The sequence below is a fragment of the Rhamphochromis longiceps genome, linkage group LG13 (genome assembly GCF_057381845.1).
Source record: "Rhamphochromis longiceps isolate RC_006_pf linkage group LG13, R_longiceps_female_GT1.1, whole genome shotgun sequence".
Taxonomy (NCBI): domain Eukaryota; kingdom Metazoa; phylum Chordata; class Actinopteri; order Cichliformes; family Cichlidae; genus Rhamphochromis; species Rhamphochromis longiceps.
Window position 1 is genome coordinate 24,447,464 of NC_140569.1, and position 19,244 is coordinate 24,466,707.

General features: G+C 44.3%; 1 protein-coding gene across 1 annotated transcript in view; it reads left to right on the forward strand.

The window, feature by feature from the left end:
• The window catches only part of disc1 (DISC1 scaffold protein), a 64,719-nt gene extending 47,525 nt beyond the window's left edge, over window positions 1–17,194 (forward strand). Inside the window, exons 13-15 of the mRNA XM_085428618.1 lie at window positions 82–126; window positions 9,979–10,101; window positions 13,045–17,194. Of these exons, the coding sequence (XP_085284744.1) occupies window positions 82–126; window positions 9,979–10,101; window positions 13,045–13,266 (390 nt within the window). The 3' untranslated portion in view covers window positions 13,267–17,194. The remainder of the gene's footprint in view (window positions 1–81; window positions 127–9,978; window positions 10,102–13,044) is intronic.
• Window positions 17,195–19,244: the final 2,050 nt, after the last annotated feature.

Consider the following 19,244-nt stretch of genomic DNA (forward strand, 5'->3'; position numbering starts at 1 on the left):
CCGACATAATTGTATTTTTAATAATTCATGAGCAGGCTTACGACTGTGTGGCCTCAACAAATGTTCCCATTTTTGTTGCAGAAGCTGGAGGAGTTTTTGTTCTGCATGGAGGATAGTCACCCAGAGGTGCGTGATGCTAACACTATCACTGTGTGGTTCAATGTTATCAGTACAATGCTAACATTATCAACAACATGACCCCTGTCACCTGTTTCACCATCTACGTGAGAGGCACCATGTCTTTTTTGCAACATGTTTTTTATGACTGTTACTTATGAGGGATAAGTAACAGTCAATTTTGAGTTTATTTAATAGAAAAAAAAAGGATATTCTATTCATATGTACAGATCGCTTAATTCTGCTGCTGGCAAACTAATGCATCCTCATGAACATTGAATTAATCTGTTAAAAATGCAGAAGGGCAGGTTTTGTGGTATCTACCATGTTGTCCTGCTATCTTGAATACAATTTATGCATGTGGCCACGGACTGGCATTTGTGTGCAGAGGAGGCAGATTTTAAATTGCGTCCAAGCCTTCAAACTCCAGATATGAAGGATCATCCTTATTGTCAGCCAGCTAATGTTAGGGTTGAAATTGCACTTCTCTTTTGGTAAACAGTTTGGTTACATTGTCACATTGTATAAGAGGTTATTTGCCATTCCAAGTCCAGGAATGTTAGATCCACTTAAAAAAATATATCACTAACCTCGGCTAACAGCAGCTAACAGAGGCTAACAGCAGCTAACAGAGGCTAACAGCAGCTAACAGAGGCTAACAGCAGCAAAAACAACAGCGCTTGCTGACACAAAAGTACATCATGTCTTCAAAAACCCACCTCATTGTTGCTGTTGTTGGACAGAAGTGAGCTTTGCTGACTCATCGATTCCTTTTCACAAAGCTTTACAGCCTCCTTAAGTAGATGTGGACGTTTCTCATCCAGCACTGGCAGCTGAGGTAAACAGTAGGCAGAAAGCCTACTGAGCAAAAACTGGTTTGGAGTCATTTTGCTGTGAGATCAACAGTGTCCATAGATTTTCAGGTGACTCTTGGTAAAAATATAAAATTTAGGAAAGTATTAAACTGAAAAATATCTTTTTTTTAAACATTTTTTTATTTCCCGATTTGCTGGCAAATGTTGATATTATTTAAATATTTTACAATAGTGTGTACAAAACAGTCTAGATTTAAGGTTAATCTCTGGGCTGAATATAACATGTTTGTCCTACAGTGGCCACCATAGTTAGGATTACGCGCTTTAATTGGGAACGGTAAGAAAACAGAATTAACTTAATTGGAATCTGCATCTTAGTGACATCTAGTGGTGAGATTTTACACACTGTAACTGTCACGGCTGCACAGCAGTCGTGTGGTGTATTGAAAAAAGGATCCAAAATGCAGGTACCGGCTGGGGTGCGAGTGAGTGTTTATTTACAGCGGTGAGAAGGTGACAAAACAGGAAGAGCAGAGCGGGGAGTAAACAAACCTAAACTGGGAAAACTAAAGAACAAAACTTAAACCAAACACTCACGGGAGGAGGAGCGAAATGCACAAAGAGAGATGGCAGAGAGACGCAGAACGAATACCAGGTAACAGAATAATGCAGACTGACATGGAACTAAACAGACGACGCGACAGAGAGCACAGGAAAACACAGGGCTTAAATACACGGGGAGTAATCAGGGAATGGGCCACAGGAGCGAGACACAGCTGGGAGCAATAAGGCTAACGAGACAGGGGAGAGGTAAAACTGAACACACTGACATGAGACATGAACTTTCAGAATAAAACAGGAAACTAACAGACACAGAGAATCAGACAGGACACTGAACATGACAGGCAGACTCATGAGCAGACACAATAACACCATGGACAGACAGAGGGAACACAGAGAAGTGGGAGCAGGCAGGCAAAGAACAGAAACCTAACAAATGGCAAAATCACAACAGAATACACACTCGGAATGAACAAAAGCATAAGGAAACACAAAACACTGAGTCCTCAGACTCAGGACCATGACAGTACCCCCCCCCCCCCCCCCCCCCTCAAGGGTTGGCACCAGACAGCCCAACAGAAACACAAAAACGGACCAAAACCAAAAAACCCCCCCACGAACCAAAAAACAGAAAACGACCCGACCAGGGCGGGCGGTGGGGGTCCAGGACGGAGGGACACAGTCCGTTTTGGCCTCAGGGGGCCGACCCGGAGGCCAAAACAGTTCAGTTCCGGGGGCCGACCGTGTGAAAGGCAGCGGCAGTGGGGCAGGTCCGGAGGCCGGCCACGCAGTAGGCAGTGGTATGGAAACAGTTCTGGGGTCCGACCGTGCAGACGGCAACAGCGGCGTGGAAACAGCTCTGGGGGCCGACCGTGCGGACGGCAACAGCGGCGTGGAAACAAGTCCGGAGGCCGGCCACGTGGAAGGTAGTGGCGGCGTTCAGGAGGGCGTTCAGGAGGGCGTCCACGGTGGCGGAGATGCCCAACAAGCGGCCTGGCAGATGACCGACGATGTGGAGGTGGTAGTAGGGGACCTGAAGGCTGCGTGGCCCCTGCAGCCCCAGGCGAAGCGGAGGCTGGACCAGACGAAGCTGATGAGGACACGGAGGCTGGACCAGACGAAGCTGATGAGGACACGGAGGCTGGACCAGACGACGAGGATGAAGACACGGAGGCTGGACCAGACGAGGATGCAGCCAAAGCAGACGCTGGACCAGGCGACGAGGATGAAGACAAAGCAGATGCTGAAACCGGACCAGGCGAGGCCGAAGACTCTGAGGCCGCAGCAGGCGAGGGTGATGAGACTGCAGCTGGTGATGAGACTGCAGCTGGTGATGAGACTGCAGCTGATGGCTGGACGGGCTCCTCGGGCCCCCCAGCAAAAACAGTCTCAGACCCAGTGGGCACTGGAGCCCCTGGCACACACAGAACAGAACCAGCAGGCACACGGGCCTCTGGCAGGAACGCAACAGAACCAGCAGGCACACGGGCCTCTGGCAGAGACAGAACAGAACCAGCAGGTGCGGAGACCTCTGGCAGAGACAGAACAGAACCAGCAGGCACACGGGCCTCTGGCAGGGACGCAACAGAACCAGCAGGCACACGGACCTCTGGCAGAGACAGAACAGAACCAGCAGGTGCGGAGACCTCTGGCAGAGACAGAACAGAACCAGCAGGTGCGGAGACCTCTGGCAGGGACAGAACAGAACCAGCAGGCACACGGGCCTCTGGCAAACACATGGCAGACTGCAGCTGCACAGAGCATTGAGTCTGCTCAGGCAGCGACGGCTGGGTGCGGTCCTCAGCTGGCTTCTTGACCGCCAGGGGTCCAGAGTCTGCTGGGGGCTGAGACCCAGCCTCTGGGGAGGCCCTGGGGCGAGTAACAGTCTCTAAATTAGCCAGTTTCTGAGAAACTAGAGTGGTTTTAATGCGTTTGTCTCTCCGCTCAAAATGGGTGCTAGGAACGGGGTTCAAAATGGGTGGCACAGACACAGCGTCCAGTATGGAGGGAGCGGGTGACCGGGCTAATGGAATAGATGCAGGCTGGGCTAATGAACTGGCTAAAGGCTGATGTACAGGTTGAAGTGAGACTGGAGTTGGTGGTGGAGTGGATGAAACACAGTCAGTTACTTGTGAGAGGTTAGTTACCACGAAGGTAGGTAAACACCGTGTACTGTCTTTACCCTCCCCATGAACAGCCCCAGAAAACACAGTCCCAGAAGCACCAGCGTCCTTAAAACTCACCACAGCTGGTTGCACAGGAGTCCCTGAATCCGGCTGTGGGGTGAAGCGCCAGTGGCGCGAATGTTTCCTCCCCACCGCTGACGGCTCCGACAGGCAGGGAAAATCCTCTGGGGGGTCGGGCCGTGAAACCTCCGGTGGGTGAATCTGAGACGGATGCTTTGTGGCGGTCATAGTCCATTGTTGCTGGGCAGAATCCGCTACTTCCCGAGCTTGCACCGCTTCCCGGGCTTTATGCAGCTCAGCGATTAAGTCTGTAAATCCCCGGACCTGGTGGAGATAAGGATTTCCGGCCAGGATAGCCTCAACGGCATTTATCCCCACAACCTTCGCTCGTGCATTGGAGGTGTGGGTTACCCAGTCCACCAGGCGTAGGGCACGTGTGAGGTCGCTCTCCCCGGCCAAGACCGCTGGATCCATCTTGTGGTCGCGTCGTACTGTCACGGCTGCACAGCAGTCGTGTGGTGTATTGAAAAAAGGATCCAAAATGCAGGTACCGGCTGGGGTGCGAGTGAGTGTTTATTTACAGCGGTGAGAAGGTGACAAAACAGGAAGAGCAGAGCGGGGAGTAAACAAACCTAAACTGGGAAAACTAAAGAACAAAACTTAAACCAAACACTCACGGGAGGAGGAGCGAAATGCACAAAGAGAGATGGCAGAGAGACGCAGAACGAATACCAGGTAACAGAATAATGCAGACTGACATGGAACTAAACAGACGACGCGACAGAGAGCACAGGAAAACACAGGGCTTAAATACACGGGGAGTAATCAGGGAATGGGCCACAGGAGGGAGACACAGCTGGGAGCAATAAGGCTAACGAGACAGGGGAGAGGTAAAACTGAACACACTGACATGAGACATGAACTTTCAGAATAAAACAGGAAACTAACAGACACAGAGAATCAGACAGGACACTGAACATGACAGGCAGACTCATGAGCAGACACAATAACACCATGGACAGACAGAGGGAACACAGAGAAGTGGGAGCAGGCAGGCAAAGAACAGAAACCTAACAAATGGCAAAATCACAACAGAATACACACTCGGAATGAACAAAAGCATAAGGAAACACAAAACACTGAGTCCTCAGACTCAGGACCATGACAGTACCCCCCCCCCCCCCCCCTCAAGGGTTGGCACCAGACAGCCCAACAGAAACACAAAAACGGACCAAAACCAAAAAACCCCCCCACGAACCAAAAAACAGAAAACGACCCGACCAGGGCGGGCGGTGGGGGTCCAGGACGGAGGGACACAGTCCGTTTTGGCCTCAGGGGGCCGACCCGGAGGCCAAAACAGTTCAGTTCCGGGGGCCGACTGTGTGAAAGGCAGCGGCAGTGGGGCAGGTCCGGAGGCCGGCCACGCAGTAGGCAGTGGTGTGGAAACAGTTCTGGGGTCCGACCGTGCAGACGGCAACAGCGGCGTGGAAACAGCTCTGGGGGCCGACCGTGCGGACGGCAACAGCGGCGTGGAAACAAGTCCGGAGGCCGGCCACGTGGAAGGTAGTGGCGGCGTTCAGGAGGGCGTTCAGGAGGGCGTCCACGGTGGCGGAGATGCCCAACAAGCGGCCTGGCAGATGACCGACGATGTGGAGGTGGTAGTAGGGGACCTGAAGGCTGCGTGGCCCCTGCAGCCCCAGGCGAAGCGGAGGCTGGACCAGACGAAGCTGATGAGGACACGGAGGCTGGACCAGACGAAGCTGATGAGGACACGGAGGCTGGACCAGACGACGAGGATGAAGACACGGAGGCTGGACCAGACGACGAGGATGAAGACACGGAGGCTGGACCAGACGACGAGGATGAAGACACGGAGGCTGGACCAGACGAGGATGCAGCCAAAGCAGACGCTGGACCAGGCGACGAGGATGAAGACAAAGCAGATGCTGAAACCGGACCAGGCGAGGCCGAAGACTCTGAGGCCGCAGCAGGCGAGGGTGATGAGACTGCAGCTGGTGATGAGACTGCAGCTGGTGATGAGACTGCAGCTGATGGCTGGACGGGCTCCTCGGGCCCCCCAGCAAAAACAGTCTCAGACCCAGTGGGCACTGGAGCCCACTGGGTCAGTAACTTTATGTTTGAATTTACACAAGGTCACACAGCCACACAGTGGCTCAGTAAACGGTGGCACTCGCAGGAATTCAAACCAGTAAATGACGCATGTCATGTTTAACAGGTTCTCAATGCTACAACCTGCATTACCAGTGATAACATTTCACCCAAAGCTTCTATCAAACATTGGCTCAGTTACCTTCTAAAATCTATTTTAAGAGACAGCATCAATTTACATGAAATTTTAACTGTGGCGCTGTAGAAGTGAGAAGCCTTCCCCTTTTCTAACTTTATATGACATTACATGTAGTTATTAAAAAGCCAGATACCCTAAAATAGGTAATTACAATAAAGTACAGCGACATTACAGTGATACATCACTGAGTCAGATGATGTGATAGCTGTTTAATGGCATCTTTCCAGTGATGGTGTTGTGATAGCATCGGGAGGAGCTCGATTCTCTGCCTCGCGCAGAGCGTCTGACCTCTTTCTCCTTTCCATAATGACTTTAAGTAAATGATTTCCACTTAGCTGCTGCCCTGCTGCCACAATGGAGATTGATTGGTGTGTGTGAGTTTGTGTGGTCATGTGTGTTGCTACTGTTTTCTTCTAACCTCTACTAATTGTTCTTTTATCCTTTCAAGGTCCTTGCATATGTCTTGTTACACTCACCCATAGTTCTGAACAACAGTAGATACATCATTAAACTGGAATGTTGAATGGTTTCTGTTGAGATTTGTTTGACTGCTTTGCAACAGGTTCCTACATCATACCTCGTATTACAGGAGCTACTGTATACTAATGGTTGTTTTATAATGTTTAACACTGCATTGCTTTTCCACCTCTGAAATGAAATGTATCACTTTGTAGGCACAAATGAAGAAGCACACGTACTGTTGGATGTCAGTCAAGCTACAGGTTTAGAAGATCATTGCCAAACAAACATCACAAAGAAAAAACATAGCTTGATGGGTTTTTTTCCCCCAAACTGAACAATTGTGGAGAATCCTGCAGTGTAGGACAGAAGTGCTCAAAAACTGAAGCTGTATTCAAATTCCACTTCACATTTGAATAGCAACAAAATTAAGTATACTCAATCCTGCGCACTATAAAAGGGCTGATTTTTGTAGTTCTTTGTTGATGGCAGCTATTGTCCCACAATGAAAAGCAAAATCATTAAGGTCAGGTAGAAATGACAGTTACAGCTCTAGAAAGATGAGGGGAAAAGGAAAGAAAAGATTTTTCTTTGTTTTGGCAAAGCTTATTTGAGTGACATCCCCAAAGTTACCATCAGCTTGGTGTTAAACATTACAGACATTGTAAACTTTGCTTTTAGGAAAAAGTAAAATAGAGCCCAAGTTTCTACTGCCACATTCAAAGTCACTTGAAACACCTCTCTACCCCATTCTGATCCTCGATTTGAACTTCAACGTAAACCGCAAAATAAGGAAATGATTTACAGCTTTGTCTAATTTCTTTATGGTTTGGATTTTGGGACAGCTGTGTGCATTTATGGCACGTCTGGGAAGCATTTGAACATATGATGCATGCCGACTTTTTGGGGCTCAACCTACATACTGCCTTGAGAATATGTAATAAAATAACTGCAGTACTGAATTCTCTTATTACTGCACATATTTGTATACAATGTTCCTTTGCAGACGTATTTGCTGGTAAGGATTAATGTTGAAACCTAAGAAGCAACCTTTCACATTACAAGGGAGCTGCAACTTGAATATACCAGAAATTGATCATTGTTAAGAAAAGTAACTTAGAAAGTACTTCAAGTATGAGCTAATAGCTTTCCTTCAGCAGCGGTGTCGTGGATGTGCGTAACTTGCAGGCTGCTGTTCACTGAGAGACACCTATTTTTTGGCATTTTACTGTGACGATGTCCTTGAACATTTCACCTCCAAATTTGAAATAAGATTTCTGTAACTTCCACTGCAGACAGCTGGCTACCAAAAGGTAGGAGAGAAATAGAACCCGTGTGAATGCAGGGACCAAAAGACAAGACAACACACTAAAGGTTCTTATACGAAATTTGTTTGATGTATTTTTGATGTGTTTTCCAGTACATAAAAAAAGTACTTAACGCATTAACGAGGCTAAAATCTTGATTTACGTTTGATCTGCTGTTTACAATATGCTGCAAAATACAGACTTTTACCTCCTGCTGAACTTGTTTGGCATGAACCGCCGTATTACTGGCCTTTCATTTATATTCATTTAGTTTTTATTATTATTATTTTTTTTATAAAAAAGTCAGGCACTCCAAGTTTCTTATTTAAAATAAATTAGCCACTGTATTTTTTAAGCAAATACTGCCTTGAGTGCTATGCCAGTGCAATAATATTGCTTTGTATTGTCCGCCTGGTGCAAAGTGGGTAGAACAGCACCCATGGGAGCATGCACAATTACCTGCTGCCTCTCACTCATTATTGCTTAAATAATCATACAACTGCATACATGAGTTTGAATATTGAATTCCTAAATAATTTCCTCAACACCACGCTCCCCCAGTCTGCTTTGTTTACTTTGGTTTAATAACATTAGCGCTAATGTACAACACAAATCAACACGCCAATACACGCAAGCCTGCGATTCTATTATGCAAATTGACATGTCGGTGAAATCTGTCGCCTTGTTTGTCAAAGGCAGAGATAGCGAAGAAAGCTGTTTTGATCACCACCTGGAGCAACATTACAATTTGTGATTTTATTTTATTTTTTTAAAGATTTTGTTTTTGTTTTAATGGCTTTTAAACAACCTGTCAGGCGTGTCTTTTAAAGAGTGTCATTCTGCACGGGGAGCTTTTGTTTTCTGTCCTGTGGTTGTATTGACTTTACAAAAGCTGACTGAAGGCTGGAAAGTAAAGAATCAATTAGCTACACAAACCCAGGGCCCTTATCTGCTGGAGAAGCCCCTAACCTGGATAAACAAACAGCTCACTGAATCTGTTGAGGGGAAAAGATCCAGGACGAGGTGAAGTGAAGCCAGAGGAGAGACTTGTGACAGTGATCGTTTGTTCATTCAAAGTTCCTCAAGCGCTAAAATATCTTTTCTCTGAATGCTGTTTCCTGTGGGCCTCTCTGCATTGAAAAAATCTCGCTTAATTCCTTAATTGTGTCAGGATGTCTCGCACATATTGCCGCCCCCAACACTTGCTGTTGTGGTACGTTTCTTTTCTGGTGTTACATCATCCAGAGTGGGAGAGCTATTCCAGGGCAGAGACCAGAGACGCGACTTTTCAGTGATTGTTCTGACACCTCTGAGCTGCAGGGAGTTGATTTTTTTTTCTTTTTCTTTTAACCTGCAGCTATGAGTCAGATTAGACTCTTTGTGTTGTTTAAGGAGAACACTGAGTCTGTGTGCGTGTGTGTGTCTGTTTGCTTGAAGTGAGTGTGCGTGTACTCTTGGGTGTGCGTTTGTGTTCTCTATGCTTGATAAGAGAGAAGAAACTAGGACACAATGTCTGCAAAGGGGGCTGTTCTAATTATGGCCAGCGTTGCTCCCCGAATGCTCTGCCCTACTGCACTCTGAACTTCCACCAACCTGACATCCCTGCCATTCTTCAAAATGCACCCAGCCTTGTAGCATCATGTAATATGCAGATATCTCTTAATGTTGTAAACACTGCCCCTCTAGGTGTGTGTTTGCGAATAAACGCTTTTTGTTGCACATTAACTGAGACTTGCAAGTGGTTAGAATGGCAAAAAAACGTTAGCTGCTATAATAAAAAAAAATCTGTTAATAAACAGAGTCATCTGAATGAAGAGCATACTGTAGTTGGTAAATATAAATATATAAACATGTCAGTGTGTGAGCCTGCAAACAGTTCATCTAACCCAGGGCAACATGAAGCACGATGATAACTTTGAGGTTTATTGTTTGTCGCAGTTTTAATGCTGCATTATACACATGCAAACACGGTTTGTCATTTTTATCAGGCAAGGAGGGGCTAATAAAAAAACTGCCCAGTTGCATTATGGGAGCTGTAGCCAATGTTTTTGTAGCTTGGTGCATGTTACTTTCTAGGAGACAGAAATCTTCTGTGAATTTCCCAACTCTTTGCTTTTCTTTGGTTGAACTACATCAGATTAGCACAAGTTTTGATCATTGTCAGTATCAGAGGCTTATATTTGAACAACTTCCCTTGTTGACCCTTCATGTCTTCTCTTACCCAGGATGGGTGCAGCGACACTGGGGCTACCGAACTGACGGAGCGCTGTGAGCAGATCAGTAACAGGCTGATGTCCTTGGAAGATGAACTGCAGATGGCCATACTGAATCGGGATCAGGCCCTCACCCATATCCTTTAAATTAACTGTAAATATACATCATGCTACAGTCACAGTGGGGAAAACAGTGGCTGGAGCCTGTGGCACAAACATAATCATTGCTGCTGTGGGTGTTGAACTTCCAGTGTCTTTGAAATGGTTGTTTGGAAAAGATCCAGGTCTCTTACAACTTATAGTCAGTTGCTGTCTACAGAGCAACATTGGTGCATCAAATGGCAATAAGACAGAGTCAGTGTGCTATTAGTTTGCAACTGAATGGGGTCAAGTTGGCACTTACAGTCTGTTTCTGATAATAGGGCAATTAATTGTGAAAGATCAGTGCAATTCACAAATCTGTTGCCAACATTAATTACTACATTTAGAGTCCAGCCAGAGTCTCACAGATATGAAACAGAAAATTGCAGCACAAATAGTGATATAGTTGCTCCAGGACAGCAATATAATTGCAAATTACATGGGTGCTGGCTAGCCCTGCTTTTATATAAGAATATTTGAGTTGAGTCTGGTTTTATAAATTAGTTGCACTCATTGATTTAGAGCAGCGGTCCCCAACCCCCGGGAACGGACCGGTACCGATCCGTGACTTGTTTGGTACCGGGCTGCAAAAGTTGAGGCTCCGGTGTGAAATTTGTGGTTTTCAGGGTTTTTATCGGTTTTCAGCGTTATTTTTTTATAATCGTTTTTATCGTTAACTCTGTTTCCCTGGGTCTTTTCCGGTGTGTTATAAATAAATCTTCTTTTTTTGGTACCGGTACTGGTTTTATTTTGTTGTATTTATGTGCGACACCTTAAAGGCCGGTCCGTGAAAATATTGTCAGACATAAACCAGCGCAAAAAAGGTTGGGGACCGCTAGTTTAGAGTGGCTCAGATTGATTGTGACATGCTGACTAAGTTCCTCTGTTAGATTGGTAAAGGTTTACAAATAATGTCAATCAGTCTGAGAGTGATTGCAGTCAGCCTGATTTGAACCACCAAGTTTTCCTAGTTGCAATGAGTTCGCTGTCCTATATTACTCTTGCATGACTGACCTGATAATTCACACCTTGGGGTCAGTTATGTGTGTCTGTCCATTTATCTGAAACACCTAGTTTTCCTCAAGACCTTCCAACTCTCCAAAGTACACATTCAAACTACCTTGCTTAACTGCTGACTGACTGATGTTTGCGTTTTGTGACGTTACCATTCAATGAAAAAGGAAGAAAAAATCAGCCTGTCTAATCTGACATTATTTGTCCATTCAACTTCAAATGTAAGCTGGGTGCACAGGATTTTTCTCGACAGGTTGGAAGTGCCAGCTGCAAAATGAAACGGTAAATGTCCATGTGAGGTTATTAGAGGGCCGCTGATGCGGGCTGCCAGTCACCATGGGCTGAGATTAAAGCTGGTCGACAGGGGCAGTGCCGCAGCAGATAGAAGAATGTCACTGTAATGACTCCCCGTCATATCTTAACGTCTATTCTCCAAGCTGACCCTCCCTCTCTTCACCCGTCCTCACCGCCCCTCCCTTTCTCCATTTGCCCACTTCCACTTGCTGGATGTGGTTTGCAGGAAATTACAATATCCATGATAATGACTCAAATCAAACTGTTGAAGCTGATTACAGGTCACAATACATCATTTTCTGTGCTAATTAGAAGGCTGATTGGAAATAGATTAGTGTATTTTTCTCGCTCCACTTTTCCCCTCTGCATGGTGGGCGTATTAAGACAGAATCAAAAGGTAATATTTCAACATTGGCGTGGTGAAAATTTGCCACCTTTACCTGCTGTTGCTTAGTTTCTGTCACGTCCAATTTTTCTGTGCTGGACAGTATTTAATTGTGTATTTAATTTGGCGATCTCTAGAACCAGTGTGTTCTGCAGTGCCCCCCTCCCCGGCTCTTTTTGTTGATCTGTGGTTAGTCTGCTTTTATATCTTTTTAGAGCGTCCCCCACTGTACTGTCAGGGGCCAGCACAGACCCTGTTTGCATGATTTCAATGCAGCCTGGCAGTCGGAGATAGACAGAGACCGGCGCACCTCTTTCCACCTCTCTGCTCTCATGTCCTTATGTGTCACTTATTTCTGATATTTGAAGTCACTGCACTCGTGCAGAACTGCAGTGGACACTTGAGGACAGTATTGTCGGTTTGCAAGGAAAATTGAACAGAAACTGAACTAGCGATGCTGGGACTGTTGCCATAGTGACAGTACGATCAAAACGGCAGTGTCTAAGGGTCTTAATTGAGTCCCTGCTCTCAATAACAGGAGGTGTATGGACAACCGCGGAGACTGGGATTGAAGAAAATGAAGACGAGGGTGGGCAAAATCCTGTCGGTGTTTGTGGTTAGTTTTAAGGGTTTTTAAGATCATTCTGAGCAGTTTCTTCCCATTTGGACTAGGCCGCCCTAAAAGTCTTGTCGAACCCTCTGCAGTATTCATGAAAAGCTCTTTAATAGCTGTTTAATTATGAATGAGGACAATCTGTGTCCATTCAGACAGCAAAACGAGCCATCAGGCCCCATCTGCCATCAAAGCCATCCCTTTGATTTGCCACTTAAGCTGGACACTCACACGATTAATTTGAGTTTCTAAGCAGGTTAAACAATCCCCCTCCTGTTGACAGCCTCTATCCCGTTTCATTGATGGTTTATGAATAATTTAGCTGGGCAGTCTGTTTGCTTGGGTCCCCACATTGCCACCCAGCCTCACGGTTGAGACGAGCTCATGAATAGCGAATAATTGGATGGGGTTAAATTGAGTATGACTCGATGATCTGTCCCGATAATCCGCTCGTGGGCCAAAATCGGAGATTGATGACTTCATCACGTTATGGCTGTCCGCTGCTATTGCCATTAACCGTCAGGGGGCACACATCAGGGCACATGTGACATATTTGTCTGTTGGCATGCGTTTTATTTACATGTTAATGTGTGTGTGTCTGCAGCAGCATTCTTCCTTAACTCCCTTCGCACAGTCTTTAGAGAAGGAGGTTCAGGAAGTAAAATCCACTTTACAAACCATGCTTGCACAGCTCAAGGTGGAAGAAGAGGACGAGGAGGAAGTGAATGAGTTGGATGACCTCATGAAAAATGGGATTGAGGAAGAAGAAGAGGAGGAGGAGGAGGAGGAGGAGGAGGAGGAGGAGGAGGAGGAGGAAGAGGACCAGTACTTCAGTGACAGCTGGGACATTTGAAATAGATGTTTGCAGTGTTTTATGAGCACTTAAACACAGAATGGCTACCTGATAGGTTGACCTCGGCTTTTACAGTAGAAGTGACCCCATATCCATTTACTGTAAAGCCTCACTCGAAACACTCGACAAGCAGCCGCCGTGGTACTGCTGAAAGTTTCCATCAGATCAGGTCTGTAACTTTTCACCTGCTTCAAAATGAAGAAACGTGATATAAATACAACACACGAGACACTTTCTCCCTTAAAAAGAGTGCCTTTGATGACTAGTTCACATTGAGATGTTTCTTTTTAACCGTTTTCAGATACAGTTTTTTAAGAAGGTCAAATTTATTTTTCACTTTTTAAGCATTTAAATGTCACCACTTTTGTTACAGTCCCATTTTATAAGCAAGATTTAAAGTCTGTGTAACCCATGGCTGCAAATGAAGGTTTGGTTTGAGTTTTGACCAGACACCAAGCGGACAATCGGAAAACGTTAAAATTTGTTTTCACTGCTAACAGTTTTGCACATAAAATAACATAAAATGTATGCCTATTAATTGTTATTATTATTGTTATTATTATTATTATTTTGGTCTGCCAGCCACTTTTGTGTGTGTTCTGAACGACTGGACTTTCTTGTAACTGCGTCCATGAAGTAACTCGTTTGTGGTGCTACAAAAATGTGAGCTAACTTGAACACTTTATTATCTGTGGGTGGAAAATGCAATATTTAGATTTTTCCGTTGTTTTCAAACGACATTGCGTACTTTAGGTTTTTAACATTTTTGTGACATAAAGGACAAATTACATCTACGTAGGAATTATTGAGAGATAAAACATCGGTGGGCACATAAAAGGATTAGAAACTGCTGTTTTTGTTGGGTTTTTTTCCCCCTCTGTTTGCCACTGGTTGTGTTTTTTTTTTTATTCATATTTGTGCTTTCACCTATTATTGAGTTCTGTTTTGTTTTTTTAAATTTACTAAGCAGCTGTACCTTATTTTATATTTATTCCTTCCAGTTTCTCACTAATTACAGCATGTACCGTTCAGTCTAATGTTGCCTCCTGCTGTTTTCTACTTGCATTGAGTTACAGCCTCTTTATGGATTGGTTTTTTTTCCCCGCTCATATAAAATTTGCTGGCACGCTGCCAGGCAAGTGAGGGCAGCGGTGACAGGCAGAAGATATCAATACGGTAATAAAGGTCCTAGTGAGGTCTTTGGGGGATACATGGGTTTCTGTTGTTATCTCACCTCAGCAGAAGCGGTGGCTAATTGGTAGGCAGCCTCACGGAGGGCATGTTGAGGGAAAAATGGGATGGGAACGGCACTTTTTTTTCTGATTCTGTGTTTTTTGGAGCGGGGGCTGTTGGGGGATTCTGCCGTGCCACGCTCTGGGCTGTAAACACAGCTGAGCGTTCAGGGGTTTTTCTGCAGAAGCACAATGGGCCGTTCTCACATTACTGCCAGTTTGCCAAACCACTTGCCAAGCTAGAAATCTCCACATCTATCAGCTTCAGACAGAGCCCAGTACACACACACACACACACACACATGCACACCTTCCTGCCAAACACCCCAACCTCATAATTGAATCTATGCTTGCATCATACTGTGCCCCACGTGGCAGCTCTGCTCATAAAATGGTCACAGAGAAAAACCCAGATGGTTTGAAGCAGGCAGGGTGAGATGTTTCTCAATGTAAAATGAAGCATCACGCAGCGCTGGATCCCTTTCTTACAGTTTGGTTGCTAGGATATTGTACCATACCTCGTTATTATAATATATTATTAAAATCGTTCCACCTTTTTCCTGCACAGTCCAGTCAGATCCATCCCTCTTAGTTTCATTCCTTCTCAAGCTTTATAGTTTCTTTCGCGAGTTTAGTCATGCATGGAGAAGTCTGCATAACTGCAGTGTGACAAGAAGACAAATGGGTGGCAATTAAGATTACATCGTGGTAATAAGATGGGAATAATGGGGCTAAATAAGCCATGAGAATGAGTTAATAACAGAGTAATACCAGGAAATTACTAAAGTACTGGAGCAGCACTATAGTGATCACCTTTGCCTCACAGGAAGAAGGTCCTAGGTTTGAATCCAGCCTTTGGCTGAGCCATGCCGTGTGATACTCTGGTTTAGGTTAGTTCGTTATTCTAAATTGACAGAAGATGGACGCATAAATTGATGGATAATAAAGATATAAAAATTGGTGCTATTGGAGTGAATTTGACAACATAAATCTAAGTTTAATATTACCAGCTATCTACTTGGATATTCCCAAGCTTATTACTTTGGTAAGTACATAATATTTTATATATTACCTTTCTAATATCAAACTCTTACCACACTCTTTTAATATTATTTCCATGTACTGCCACCAAAAAATTCATTAGCATGTGAAAATGACATGCAAATGCAGCTGATATTCCATCCCTTGTTTGAATATTTCACTGATTTTATGAAGAATATTCCATGCCCAAAAATAAATGAATGAATGATTTTAGGAATGTGTTTGTATCAGGGGATTTGGGTTCTGGGTTCTGGATTTGTTTACTAGATTCCCTGCTGAATTGTTAAGTTGTCTGACAGGTACAGGTACAAACTCTCTGAACCATGGGAGAATCAGAGATCGTGCTGATTTTTCTTTCCTCTCTCGCGCCGCTTCAGTTGGCGTCACAGACACCACTAATGAATTCAAACCGATGTTTTCGGTGTGTTCGCGTCTTTCATATCCTACGCGATCTCGGCATCCTCCTCTGAAACTGACACCGGTGTTCTGTGTGAGCGACTGCGTGTCAGTTCTGGTCACTGAGCCAGTGAATGTAGCTCTACTGAGAGGCCGCGCGGACATGGACCCAGAACTCAGCTCTGTCTGCAAATGGCCCTTTATTTCAGTCTTTCCAGTCGTTTGAGGAGCTCATTCTAATTCACCCTGCACTTCACTCAACTGTTGAATAAATTCAAATGAGCAATTTAACATGAAGAAAATTTCCTGTGGAATTAATAAGCATTTTAAATCAGTTAATTGCAAGTCCTCCCAACTCAAAATCTGCATATTTCTCTCTTAAACCAGTGAAAAAAGATGGGAACAAATGAAAAGCTGAGCAGCAACTACAGAAAATAGCCTGCCTTATTCTTTTTCCTGTGGTCTGGTGTGGATGCAGAAAATCACACTTAATTATAAACACTTTCCCACAGGGAGCTGCAATCTCCCCAGAAACAGCCTGTTTCCCATCACTTACAGTACTGGACAAATATACCCAGAGACACGCATAGTTTCTTCTGCATTTTGATGTATCACATATACATTCATATGAAGGGGCACAGAAGTCTGGGAGAACATGAGTGGGTGTCCAACAAGTGCCGAACGCAATAAAACTGCACTCATATAAACAAGAGAATGGCACCAAATGCAACATCTTGTATGAAAAGACAATCTTCAGTGATCCAAGCGTGGTATAATTGATATCCTTAATACACATGTGAGTTTGACCTATGGGACTGGTGAATGTTGCATGATGATATTATTATGGCGACAAGAATCCAATGAAGAGTTTATTGCACAGCTGTGACAACAATCAGCTCCGGCAGACCCCATTCCAGCTAACTTAATTTCCAGTGAAAACCAAACAGTCTAAGCTGTTTTCAATAAGCAGTAACACACAGGTAGCATAAAGAATGATAGCAACGGATTAAAAAAACTAAACTCTAATTACAGGAAAGAAATTGAGGTCACGACCACATTTTTGAGGGTGGTTTAACAACCTGAGGAAACTGCATGTTGTGTCCTAAAAGCATACATATGGGGAGTGTTATATTACGGGAAGATTTGCGTATTTTTAGACTCATAATTTAAGGATTCAGACACCCACTCGCAGCTGTAAAGATTTACTTTATGTTTCTGCACAGCAGAGCTTTAACCTAAATCCCAATTTGAGCAACTTTACAGTGAGAGTGCAAACATACATGTTTTTACCTGGAACACAGATGAGAGCACTGAATGACAATAGTTGAAGGTCATCCAGTGTTCAAATATCTGAACCGTGAAACAGAACAACTGACGCTTATCAGTCAGCTCCCAGTCATGCAAGTGGTATCCCCTGGAGTAATTTGACCTCACAGTGATGCTCCAGTAGTGTCAAATTTCACTGTGAAGAAGATCAAAATGTCCATGTTGGGAGATGGACGGCATAACCTTCAACCTCTTAGTCAGAGAGCCCTATTTCAATTTATTTTCATTGATAGCACTTTATAATACATTATAATATATAAAAAAGTGTGTAATTATCCTGTAATTAATGGAATTTCACTCTATTTTATTTGTAATTAAATTTACCTACAAATGTCTGTGAAGGTTCTCAGTCATCCAGGTCATTGCAGTTTAAGAAGCTTGCAAAGAAAAGCCTCTGGACTTCTTTAAGTTGCTTGAAGCCGTTTCGCCTCTCATCTGAGAAGCTTCTTCAGTTCTAGAGTCAAATGGGTCATAAACGCATGGCACAACGTAGAAGAGCCACCTCCACGGGACAAGACTCGGCTGTTCATCTGCATCTAAAGGACAAAGGTCACTAGGACGCCAATGCCAATGTTCACATTTTGGACAGAGAGGACAGATGGTTTGAAAGAGGAGTGAAAGAAGCCATTTATGTCCACTGTGAGCGACCATCTTTGAACAGAGGCGGTGGCTTACAACACCAACTGTCTATAATCCAGTTTTAAAATCCCTTCCCAGACGCCTTGACGCCCACTCACATCCTGGGCCATTTGACCTCAGGAAATCACATGATAGGGTGGGGCCAGGTTTCACAATGAGCTCACCTGAAACCCTGGCTGATTGTGACCTGCACCCGCTTTCACACCTTTTTTGTGTTCAGTTTTGGGCTTTTATATAAATAAAAAAAACAATTATTCTATCGGTGTTTCTTCATTCGTGTTATTTTTGGTGGTTTTCTCACGGTCACTTCAGAAGTGTTCGCTGATGATTGAACAGTGTTTGTGAAAGGAAAAAAATCATCTATAATGCACCAACAATTTACAGCTCGAAGACTTTTGACAGAACTGAAGAAGCTTCTCGGATGAGAGGTGAAACGTCTTCAAGAAACTTAAAGAAGTCCAGACGCTTTTCTTTTCAAGCTCCTTAGACTACGATGATCTGGATGACTGAGAACCTTCACAGACTATAATGATTTCAATATTCTTGTAGGAAAGCGAGACCAGTCTTTATATGCAATGAAAGAGGACTATTGACTAGTGTAGCACCCACGACACACACATATAATACATAATAAATGTATAATAAGACAAGGTTAAGGCAGCAGTGCTTACAACATTAAATTAAAAGTTGAAACGTTACTCCTTCAGTGCATCTACCAGTAAGGATTTGTAGGTAAATATAATTACACTACAATTTCATATAAAATACCATTAAAATTCCATTTAATTCTCAGGGAATTACATCCTTAGTTGTGGACTGTCTCAAAAAATGCTACCACTGACTTTTTATGGGTTACTTTTGGTGAACATTTTTCCATCGCATGATTAAACGCATGTTAAAAAGCAAACTCCCTTCTGCAACAAGCTGCTTGGACACATCCTTGGCTATAGCAGTTACACATGGTATCATAGCATCTGGTTCACATTTTAAAGGACTGCTACCGAATTCTTTTGGAGTAACCTGCATGTTAAAAAAAATTACCAGTGCAGCCTATGGGTTTTGATCAAAACCGTGAGAAGAGGTTTTAAAATAAGCGTGCTGTAGCAGCCCACAGGAAGAGTAGAGTGTGTGTTGTGGGGGACTTGAACTCGTGACCTCAATATATGTAAAATTCATGCTGGAGCTCAGCATATAATTAGTGAAACCACACTGGCAGGAGGAGAGAGAGAGAGCGAGGGAGCGAGAGAGAGTGGCGTGAAAAGCAATAAAGGTCTCAGAGCCAAAAATCAGAGTGAAGATTTCGTGCTGAATGCACCATTAGGCCGCCAGATTCCCTCAACTATG